The 12392-nt window shown below is 39.7% G+C and overlaps 1 protein-coding gene across 1 annotated transcript in view; it reads left to right on the top strand.

Moving 5' to 3' along the window:
- Positions 1-1821: 1821 nt before the first annotated feature.
- Positions 1822-12392, top strand: part of LOC146367670 (solute carrier family 22 member 23-like) — a 35351-nt gene continuing 24780 nt past the window's right edge. The window contains exons 1-3 of the mRNA XM_084913412.1: positions 1822-2651; positions 10355-10458; positions 10559-10713. Of these exons, the coding sequence (XP_084769538.1) occupies positions 2217-2651; positions 10355-10458; positions 10559-10713 (694 nt within the window). The 5' untranslated portion in view covers positions 1822-2216. The remainder of the gene's footprint in view (positions 2652-10354; positions 10459-10558; positions 10714-12392) is intronic.

Genomic DNA, 12392 nt, shown 5'->3' with positions numbered 1-12392 from the left:
CTACAATGAGAAAACAGCAGTGCTGTTGTTCCAGTCTGCCGCCAGGGGACATCAGTGTGCAACAAAAGACAACAAGACACAGCAGCCCATTTGCACCCTTAATCGTCCTTCCATTGCCCTCCAAAAAATGGTCACGCTTCCAACCCATGGTATAATGTATAATGTACAATATGGGTCATATATAAAAGATGTTTGCATGACATCAAGGTTTACCTAAATGTATTTATTATAATTGCTTCATTAATAATCGTTAGGAACTGTACACACCTGAAATAATAATATAAACAAACTAAGTAATAAATGCCTTATTTGAGAAACGAAGAAAAAATACTATTAAAAAGTTTTAAAAAAGATTAAAAAAAAAGAGAGACAAAAATAAATAAATAAAAATACACATGCACTAGCACATAACGGCCAGGAGGGTGAGGCATTGCCAAATGCACATGTGGTGTAGATAAGGAGTCTGCCATCACATGGTCAGATAAATATAGGTTATGAAGATATAAATCGAACCTCCCCGACAATTAACCGAGAAAAAAAAAGTTATTTATTCAACATGTCTGTGATGTTGAATTTGTATATTTGGGAAGTGGGGGGGGGGACTAAGTGACCAAGTAAATGTAGTCTTTAATTTTGTGACTGTGGGCCCTGATAATAATTATCATAGTGAGTTATGAACATGTCTTCAAGGTTAAAAAAAAGGGATTTACTCAAAATTTCACTGAGTAAAATGGTTGCTATTTAATGTGGTGATGCTTACTAGTGATTACTGCAAAAACGTTTCTAAGCTGTAGTCCATTAAAAGCAAAGTAATCATCCATCTGGGGTTCTGGGGTGATGTTAGGTTGATATAAGGCGCTAAAAAATCTGGAACACAATCCTGAGCTGCTGGAGGTGGCCAAATCATTTATACAATTTAATAACCTCAAATCTGGTGGTGAAAAAAAATCTATGATTATTTTCACTACTTTAAGAAGAAAAAAATATATAAATCTTTTATCAGTACCATATGAGCATTTGTTTAAGTACACTTGAACATACTAATTTATATCTTAGTTATAAACATACCACACAGGGAATCAGGGGCTGCCAGTGTTTAGAAGAAAACCTATGTGAGTTTTTAATTACAATAAGACAGCAGTTTGTGGTCATCGTCCCAAGCTTCTAAATAAACTTTATTATGTGCTACAGTTCAGTCTTAGACAAGGTAAATTATTGATTTCCCCGTCTCTCTTGGAGTCAGGCTACAGTTAACTAGGAGAAAACGAACTCCGTTTACTTTCAGTTTGAAAGCAAATTAAAACCTGCTCCCACTCACTTAATTGTCCCGAGTCATCAGTTAAAAAAATCAGCCCACTAATTGGTCATATTTGTGTAGACCTGAAGCACTCCGACTTCTTATTGCGCGTAATACTGTTTGCTCAAATTGCTGGCACGCACAGTTGTTTTGTTTGCTGGAAATATAGGCGGGGACAACACTACAGTCCCTCCCCCTTCCCATTACAGAACATAATCTTACCTGTTGTTGATGTTTTAAATCTGAGACTATGTGGTTTTTATCTATGGTTTACGCTTAGACTACTTTATTATACCCAATCCTTAAATTATAGAAATATATAAATAGGCTACAAAGAACACCGAGACAGAAATGTGACCATTTATCAAAAATATATAGCATCACTCAGACAAACTTTGTACTAATTCCTTTTTTTTTTCTTTATGCAGGACCTATTTTAACCTATGTGATTACATTACTGTTCATTGTCTGACTGCAAGAGAAAGTGGTAGTTACCACTGGTTACAAGTGGCCACGTTAGGTTAAAGTGATTAGCCACATCCTCCATGGGCAGGTGCGTTACCTGTGGCTTCCCCAGGAAGCAATTCTTTCGCTCTGGTGCTACAGCTCACCTACACAAACAGAATCAGCCGACAGAAAAAAGCGTGGGATAGTGTATGTCGTCGTTTCCCAATTCATCGCAATCCGCCTTTTGTTTCAGGACGCGTGTCTGCAGTCACTCCCGCACGGGTTTTGGTGTCAGACGGAGGGAAGTGCTTCCTGATAATAAGGAGGTGCGTCTTATTTCCATTCCAGTGATTGACTGCGCACGGCTTTCACCGCCGGAACTGGAGGTATTGACGCATTGTGGAGTCGACAGGGGGTAGCACTGCAACCCCGGCTTCGCTACACAACAGAGGCATCTGTAGGGGAAACCGCGATGGCCGTGGTGCAGCTCGAAACGGGGGACCATCAACCTGAGAACGGCTTCGTGTCACCCGAAACCACGTCGCCGGATCTGCTGACACGCATCGACAGCTCTGTTCTGCCATTTCTAGGTGGATTTGGGAAGTACCAGAAACAGCTGATTGTGCTGACATGGATTCCGGCGTTATTTATTGGATTCAGTCAGTTCTCTGATAATTTCCTCCTCGCCCAGCCAAACAGCACTTGTATCCAGCCTTTGGCAAATCTGACTAACCATAGTAGAGCTCATTCCTCGCTGTTAGGCAGGCCAAAAAACATTAGTGAGCGACCGGATCCAATTTATGTCAATGGAAGTTCCACAAACAACATCACGACCAGAATGTCTTGTAACAACAATGAGTGGACATTCGAGCTGCACACAGGACTTAAGGAAAATGTGGTTACTAAGGTAAGCTATCCATCTCGAGGATAGGGTGGGGGGTCCTTTGTATAATTTGTTATGCATCCTAATAATAGGGTCGATATTACATTAGTAAGATGCGCTTATTAACGCTGCAGTTACAGTGAAAAAACAAAACAGTTAGCCTTAAACGGCCACGTTAAAATTCTGTCTGATTGTGTTGTGAAAGCACCTCGGTAGTGGTTGTGGTTATGCCTCCATTGTTGCAGTCTTCTCTCCACTTTGGGGCGTCTAGCACCGTCATCTCCAGTGCGGATTTACACAGCCACGAATTGGCTCACGTTGGACCTAAAAGTAGTAGGATTCAGGTGAGGGCATGCATGGTGCTGAAAGTGAGTCATCGCACCATCTGACACAATGGGTGACCTGTCACAGAAACAAGCCACCATTGGCACATGGGGCAAACTGCCAGGGCTAGTGGAATTTGCCGGTCGGTTGTCGTAATGGATATAATAGACAGGGAGCATTTGATTTGGAGCAAAGGTCATTACTGTACTCTCTAGAATAATGCAACCCCCTCCCTGATCAAACATCACCCGGCCAATTGCTGTAACCAAACAGCAGTAAGATAATCTTATGGCTCTCATATTGGACACTTTCAGGTTGTTTGTGACTCAGGATTGAGGCCTTTGCATTCCAATATCTGTGCCTGCAGTCTTTGTAGTTGGACTGCGAGCTGCAGGAGGAACACTTTTATATCTCCTTTTGCCTTTTGCTTGTCTCCAGCTCCAGATGCTGCATGTGCATATGAGGATACAAACATTATTATTTTTGTACAAGAAAAAAGAAGAGCAGACCTTTTTCATTATTGGAAATATGCAAAAAATAATACTTATTAATTCTTAGAACAAGGTGCAATTAGCTAGCAGCGCTGTACCTTTTCAAGGGTTTTTTAAAAAGGATGAGCTTGGAAGCTTCACTGTATTGCACACTGCTCGCCTCCATTGTGGTGTCTGCTTATCATTGATAATGTCCCTTATTACAATAAAGCAAATAAAATGCAGCTGCGGCATTTTAATTTAGCTGTGGGAGCTGGGGCAGTTGAAATCTTGATTTCATTTGCTGTCCACAGGGTAATTTGAGGGCCGGGGCTGCATAAAAGGCCAGCGTGATAAACTGTTCTCACGCACTAGGGGATTCTCACAAGTGCAGCTGAATATAAAGTCATACGTGAAAGAATTTGACTGGATGGATGCAAATTACTAATAATCAGAACATTTCAGTTTCCCTGTGGCTAAAGCTGAAAACAGGTTTCCCATATGAAGGCTGATGATTTGAAAACAGTCATTGCTCTCTGCTCATGCTGCCGTTGCAACTTTGTACATGCTAAGATTTGTGTTGCCTTTGAACACATACTGAGAATGTCATGTTGACACTACCACCTCTGCAGATCAGTAACGGGCCTGGACAGTTGCTAAAAGTGTCTGGTAATGCTCGTCTTCTCTAACTCCTGGCTGTCCACATTCAGACAAGGTCACGTTGAGGAGAAGCTGAATCGAATGGCACGCTGTCAAAATCCGAAATTGAAGCAAAAATATCTCTTGTGCTTGTACTTGTCATTTTCTTTTTCTATTTTGACACTGGCCCTCAGTCTTCCAGGCCTCCTTTTTGCTCCCCCACCATAGAACACAAACTATAGAATGTGGCACTCGAATAGGAAGTGATGACTTGGCTTTTATCCCTGTGTTTGGATTGCCACAGAAAAACTGCACACGCCTGGGTCTCAGCTATCCATGACACACTATCCCTAAAAAGCAGAACAGAGTGCCAATTCTGACGAAACGCCTTAGTGTCTCTTACACACTGTCTGAAGACAATCTAATCCCACACTGCTCTGCACGAGGTCGGCACTTAAATACTTGTAGATATTCAAACTCTGTGCCATTTTTCCGAACTTGACACGTGATGAGGTGCCACTGCTCACACAGTGCTTTCTCAGGGTGACACAGAAAGAAGGCAGCGTTGAAAGATCCAAAGTGGTTAATGTGGAGACCCATCCTAATTGAGTCAAAGCTCTCCTCAGGGTCCTTCTTAATTGAACCGAGCCTTTGAAATCAGAATATACCATTACTCTGACACAGTCTCTGTGCAACCTACCCTACTCATCTTGCTTTGGGATGGGCAGCAGCTGCACATACTGCCTGAAATAGTGGCCTGAGAACCTCTTCAAATGACAGATTAACCTCTCTAACTCATGCTTTATGAATTTGGTTGTTGTATGATAATCCGATGCACCGGGCAGTAAAGGACTGATGATGATGTAATATTTACATGATGGATTCTCCTCTTGGGAATTGGACTATCATGACACTTTAAAAAAGAATTACTTTTTCGTTGTCAAAAAAATAAAACAAAACAAAAAAAAGATGAAGTATCTCCTGATGTGTCTCTAAACTGCACTGCATTGCATTGTAAACCAGTTGTGTATTCCTCGCACTGAAATCAACAAGAAATGGCATTTTTAAATAATAAATGACCTAAATGATTAAATAAAGAACTGCTAATTGCTGAGCTGAAATGGTTAGCCAGTTAATCAGTTAGTTAATTGGAGCCCCGCGCTTTATTTAATAATTGAGAAATATAATTGAGAACATTAGAATAACTGTTAGGAGCAGACGGATTGATTAACCAATCAAACAACTGTTTAGCTGTGCCCGTACTGCACTCATACAACTGTGCCATCTTCATGTTGTTCTCCTCGTAGTGTAGGTTAGGTTCTTATGAATGTGATAAGGACGATATGTTTTAAAAGCCTTGGTGGGTACACCCAGACACGGTATCTCTAACTCGAGGCTGCACACCCATAGATCTGAAAGATGATACTGTAACTGAACACCCATGCAGGCCCCTCTGCTCTGTGTCCCTTCATGCTGTTTACCCAGCTGGTTGGCTCCTTCCACAGACTCTGGATCAGTGCGGGACACTTTGAAATAGCCTCAGCTGTCGAAAGGCGACGACCCCGCTGCAGATACCCAGTCAGCACACAATGACAGCCTCTCACAGTGTCAGCTGGGAGGAAAGATGCTTGTGTGACCAGATGATAAAACTCTGCTGAGGCGCTGTGTGTGTGACAAGAATGTGTGCTGTGCTGCTCTTTTCTGATAAGTGCTGTTTTGGAACAGGGAGGGGTGAAAGCTGTGACCCTTTGCTATGGTTTAAGTTTGTGTTTTCTATGGATGGTGTGATGGAATTTGGGTAATAGGAGTAATGGCTTTTCAATACATATGAAGTCTGACTGTTGACAGATATATGTAGTTGTGCTAACTATCAACAACAGGAGGGCATGAATAATACATGGACAGGCAGCGGTTTGTTGTTTCACAAGCTGTCACTGTTGATCACAGTAAAATAACACTGCCATCAGCCAACTTGTCAAACATGGTATGGTATCTTATGTAATGTTTAGCATAGCCTGCATCTGAAACATGGTCACACTGATAATGTGACATCAGGTTCAGTCCCTAAGGCTGCAGATCCAGCATCACATGTGTAATGTTCCCTTTTTTGACTTCTTTTACCCCATATTTTCAGTGTGTTATGGGACGCATACTATAAGTCTATGTTTTTCCAAGAACTCACCCTCTTTATACAATAGTTTGTTATATCCTCACCCAGCTACCACCACAATATAGGGTTTCACCCCTCCAGCGGTGGTAAAACTTGCACTTGGAAGCAGACAGAGTCAGATAACCTCAGTGATGGTCTGTTGCTAGGCAGTAACTATGCAGCAGTCTCTCCCTGTGTTTTCTGCTGTCTCCTCACAACTGCTTTTGAGCATTTCTTTCCCTCTCTCTGTCTCTCTCTCTCTTTCTATCCAGTTATCTTTTGCATAAATGTGTTCCCTGCTTTATTTTTTTGCTTCTCCCTCCATATCTTTGTATGTTCTGTGGTTACATTGTACAATTATGCCTCCTTCCCCCTGTGCTTGCCTTCATCTCTCTCCCCCCCTCCCTCCCCTATGGCCTGCTCCTTCTCCTTTGAAACCCCCACCCACCACTGTGTAGTTCAGCGAGTGCAAAAATGTGCAGCTGTGGTTGAGCATCTTCATCTCAGTGGACTCGATGGTCTAGACTGATCACTGGTGGCCGTTCTTTTGAAAGAGAACAACAGATTTCCTTGAGATTTTGACTGTTTTGATCTTAGCCCTTTCATGGTTTGCATCTTATCTCAGCTAAGTGATTCATGTGTACAGAAGCAGTCTCTCTCACTGACTTCTATTCATTACTCACAAAATAAGCAAGACAATAGCAAGGAAACAAGTGACAAATCAAACCTGACAAAAAGCATGGATCTGACTCAAGGTGATGATGAATCTAAATTTTAAAGATGCTATTTTTCTGTTATGGCTTAAATATTTGTCATCCCATGTCTCCCTGGCTTTTCTAAAAACCGTATGCCCAGTAATGGCTGTTGCACAGATAAAGAACCAGGTTTTAGTCAAAGTTCGAAACAGAGTTAAATTATCTAGAAGTAACCTTAATAACAGCTGGTCAAGCCTTCTATTGTAGAAAGGTCCTTTATGAACACAGGATACAGTGACACATACTTTATGAAAGGAAGGCCGATAATACGGTCCAACAATTCAAAGAGACGTGTTAGCTGACTCTCCCTGGGAACAAGCATGTAATACAACTGATAAGTGACAGAAGCTATCGTGCAAATTACACCCGTGTTTTCCTGCTTCTGTTAAAGCGTGTTAAAATGCAGATATTTTTGACATTCAGCAGTTTTTTTTTTAAATTCACATGCAAAATAAATGGGCAAAATAGGAATTCCACAGTGTGTGAGCTGTTGAAGTTTTTTCCTTTACATTAAATCTACAGATACATTATGAATGTTTTTATATGCTCTTATAAATGCGTTGCCTTCTGTGATGTACTTGCAGTGAGTCTTTAGAAAAATGCTCTATAAATAAAGATAATTTGTTATATTGAAATGATCCAAGTGGTTGTTGTGTAACTGTCTGCAGTGGTTACTTCCTCATGTTGAGTGCTGCTCTATTACCAGCCTTTAAAATGATCCCTGATTCATTTTTAGGCTGACTTTGTCCAAATAAAGGCAATGGTTAAAGTAAAAATATGAGCAGATAGCAGGGTGAGCTTATTTATTAGTCAGTCCATTTCCTGACTAGTAAGTTATATTATTTTTGTAAATTCCATTTTTTTTTTTTTTTTTTTTTTTTTTTTAAACTAACATTCATATTCTAGACTGGTTTGATCACTTTTATAAAGGTTGCATAAAACAGCCTGGTATATTAAAAGCATTGAGCAAAGGATGTAACCCCACTTTTTGTAGTTTGTAGGATTCTCTTTTCCAAAACTTTTAATTACCGTTAAAGTTAATGAAGGCTTTGAAATAAAGCACATTAATGATGCCAAGCAATCTAAATGAAGCCACAGACAGTTTAACTGCCTTTAACACTCGTAAGACATCGCTGCTTTGTCTGTAACGTGTGACTTGGGGAATGCTGATGTTCGTGTTTTATAACACTGGTCATCTGTCTGTGGTCGCCTACATATGTCAGTTCTGCTCAGTCACCAGTCTTCCAGCTCTGCTGATACATGTCGTCATAGTGTGTTTTACTGTAGATTGAAATGCAAGTTTTATTTTGGTAGTCTCTCCAGCTTCCAGTTTCTGTTTTTTATAGTCTTTGCTGTCTTGTGGTTGCGCAAAAGAAACTTGTTTTCTCCTCTGCGTTTTTCTGTGTCTGACATCGATACTGAAACCATGCATGAGCGGCATGTGTGAGTCATGTGACTGCTTGGTGGCTCTGTGTAATTCCTGGGGCATTCCATTTTGAGCACGTCACTATGGTAGAGTTTACGATAGGTTATGACCCTTCAGAAACAACCCAAATACAAAAGTAAAAGAAACAAAAAGCCTTTTGCTAATTTCACTTTGTACTTGAGCGTATGGTAGACTTGCTACATACATAGACTTGCTTGAGCCAACCTTTATGTAAATTTGAAAAAAAGAAGCCCCTCCCCCCATCAAAACTACTACTGCTACAGCAGATGATCTGAAAGTAATGTCCTTCAGAGATCTAAAAAATAAAAGAAAACTGCTAAGACCTGACACAGGACCTGGGAGATGCATCTAATCCTTCAGCTGGGCCGTATACTCTTCACTAATGCTTTATTATAAATGGTCTCAGTGGCTATCAAGAAGCCTTTCTTAAAGAAGCGAAACTGGGGAAAAAGGCTGTGATATGCCAAATTACACAAGAAGTGGGGCTGTATTTCAGCCAGTGGTGTTGGGGATCTTGTCAAAACTTGTACAGAAAAACATACAATGTAACACTTCCACTCATGGATTGGCCTCCCCAGAACCTCAACATTACTGAAGCGGTTGCAAATTATCATCACAGAAAATGAAACAAAAGGCAGCCCACGTCCATTTGAATGTACTTCAAGCAGCCTGGGGGACTCCTGAAGACTGCTTAAAAGAATTTACAAGAGAGCATGCCTAAGACCTGATTTAGACTTCAGTGGGAAAGCTACATCATAACTTATAAGGTAACTGGAAACTCCTTTTAACCCTACAACCTAACCTTCCATGTGACCTGACATGCAGCTCCTGAAAAGTATAACTACACGTCGGGATGACACAGCCCACAATGACTGAATGGCTTGGAAGGTTAAGGTGAAGGGTTAAAAGGGGTTTCTGGTTACAACACAAGTTACAATGTAGATTTTTTTTTGTGTGTGTGTATCTCTAAATCACACTTAAGAGAGTTCAGGCTTTTGAATAAACGCTGTTAAAGAATAAAGATGGGTAGACTAAATAATAACTTTTCATAGATTATACAAATTCAGTTTTTGCCTTTATATACCGCATTTCCACATATGTTTACACACACAGTACATTTTTTTGTAAAAGTGCCAACTTTTACCCCTTCCTCAGATGCATAATCATTACAATGCCAGTGGTAGTCAAAGCTGTAAGTTCAAATCTAAGACGTGTGTGTTGAGTCTGCTTGTCACAACCTAGCACTCTTGCTGGAGAGAAAAAAACAGGGTGTACCTACATGCAGAGACAAGTCTACACCACATCGTTGTCGTATTCTAGGAATCGCTTTTTGTTTTTTTGTTTTTTTGCAGGGATTCAGTCACAAAGTAAAAGTAGAGTTACTGTATTATAGGTCACCATCTTGACAGCCTACATAGAAACAAAAATAAATGATGTAATAAGAAAGTGTTTGCTTATGTGGAGTTAACCTTGATTATCGACTTAAGTAAGGTTCTCCAACTAATGAAGGAAAACGCCTAATGTGTAATTCATCATATATATATTGCATTGCTTTTGAACCAGGCAGAATGTAATTGAAGAATTTGTGCTTAAATAAGTAATCATAAGTGAACTATAGCGAAATATCACGTTTGGCAAGATGCTCTGTTTTGGAATATTGGTGTCTTGTCGGGATTAAATAACAGAAAAAAGATATTGATATTGTGTCAGTGTTGCTATAGACTAAATACCAAGAAGCTCTTCTGTTGCAGGGTATATCCTTCTTACATATCAAAGTGTTATGAGTGATGATATTTGTCAATGAATTAGACAAACTTAGAGGTGAATGTTAATCAAGAGATAAAAATGCAGCATACTCAAAAAATAATATTGATCTTAGTCCTCCACATTATCTACACAGCATCATTTTCTTGAAACTAATACCTGTTTATTTGTCTCTACAGTGGAGTCTGATGGGTGACTCAGCATGGAAAGTCCATATTGCAAAGTTTTCTCTATTGGTTGGATCCATCTTTGGATATCTGGTGTTTGGAATATTAGCTGACTGGTAAGACTTTCGCACCATCCTTAATTGAAAGATCATGCAAAACTTAAAGCTGTTTTATGCTTATTACAAGTGTCATTTTTGCTCTTACCTTATTCTGTAGGTTTGGCCGCCACCCAGTGCTGATCATATCAGTACTGTTCATGTTGGTGTTTGGTTTTACTGTGGCCTTTTCTAGGAACGTCCCCATGTTCAGCACATTGCGTTTCTTTGAGGGCTTCTGCCTGGCAGGAATCACCCTTTCTCTCTACGTCCTTAGTAAGTAATTCAGTTACTCCCTACTAAAAGTCCCAAGGGTTCCTTTGTCAAACACCTTATATCCTCAGGTAGTTGCTAAGGTTGTTTGTTCATTACATGAAAGAAAACAATGGAAGGTTTCCTAGAAAAACACAATAACAGTTTTGTTACATGAAACGGCAGCTTTTCAATTCAATTCGGTTTTATTTATATAGCGCAAAATCACAACAAAAGTCACCCCAAGCTTTACAGTGTCAAGTAAAGACCCTACAATAATACAGAGAGAGCAGAGAAACCCCAACAATCAGATGACCCCCTATCAGCAAGCGCTTTGGCGACAGTGGGAAGGAGAAACTCTTTTAGTGGAAAGAAATCTCAGGAGAGAAATTTCTCCCTGCAGAAACAGGGTTAGGGAAATGCACTCAGCTGCCTGCCAGTTGGAGGTGAAGGAACAAAGACAGGACAAAAGGCACGCTGTGAAAGAGAGCCAGACATTAATAATAATCTATGATTAAATGTAGACTGATATATAAACACATTGTTAGAAAATCTTACCTGAAGGTAGCTTGTTAGTTGGCTAACTTACACTCTGTTGTGTTATTTGAAGATTTCAATGTCCAAGTTGCTCTTTTTCACAAGTTCAACTTCATACAGCTGTTTAAATATTCATATGATGGTTATACACAGTCATGAAGAACTAAGTACGCGTCATGAATCAGTATCTTGTACGGCCACCTTTAGGAGCAATAACTTGAAGTAATTGATTTCTGCATGACTTAATCAGTCTCTCACTTGCTTGTGGAGAAATTTTAGCTCACTGTATTGCTTCATTTCTTTGAGGTTTATAGGCATTCAATTATGCACAGCTCTCCTGACGTTCTGCCACAACATTTCTTGCAGGATGAGGCCTGGACTTGAGTGGGCCATTGATTGCAACACCTTAATTCTTTTTTTTCTTTTTTTCTTTTTTTTTTTTTTTTGTAGAAAATCTGCAGATTTTAGGCTGTGCTTGGGACCTTAGGCCCTCATTTACTAAATAATGCATAATTTGCACGTACAAAAGTGTCACACAAAAATCTGTGATTTACCAAAATTTTCTTACCCGAGTTTATTTGTTAGTACTAGTAGTAGGTAAATTAGAATAAATTCAGGTTGAATACTATTACTACTGCTGCTATTGTTACTACTATTAATGCTACTAATAATAATATGATTGCTAGCTTTTGGTCATTATTTATAATTTTCACAAACACCACAAGCCACAAAATACTTGGAATCCACCATTTAAAAAAACAGGCTTTAATCCTTTGATTTAAATATATTACATTATTCTCCTATATCATCTTATCAACAGTGACTTCTACCATTGTTGGATGTCATCAGTTAGTCTAATTTTTTGACTAAGTGACTGCTGATTTATTTATTTATTTTCTTATTTGATGCCCCCACTTAGGCCACATTGAATGTCTTAGGCCAAAAGCCATTTCAAAGACCGTTATTTAAGCCTGAGGCTCACTTTTTTTTCCATGGGAGTGATGACTCTCTGGAACGCTGTGCCTTTTCTGCCTTCCTAAACACCTTCCTTATAGAGAAATTTGAGTGTGGCAGTTGGTATGCAGATTGCACCAGGCTGTTGGTCTGGAATGATTCTGATTTACTAACATACACATAAGAAAGAAAATAGGTTGGTGCGCATGCTT

The sequence above is a fragment of the Perissodus microlepis genome, chromosome 18 (assembly GCF_051167445.1).
Source record: "Perissodus microlepis isolate ML-2025 ecotype Zambia chromosome 18, ASM5116744v1, whole genome shotgun sequence".
NCBI lineage: Eukaryota > Metazoa > Chordata > Actinopteri > Cichliformes > Cichlidae > Perissodus > Perissodus microlepis.
The sequence above is the reverse complement of the archived record's forward strand: the minus strand, read 5'-3'. Positions and strand labels throughout refer to the sequence as shown.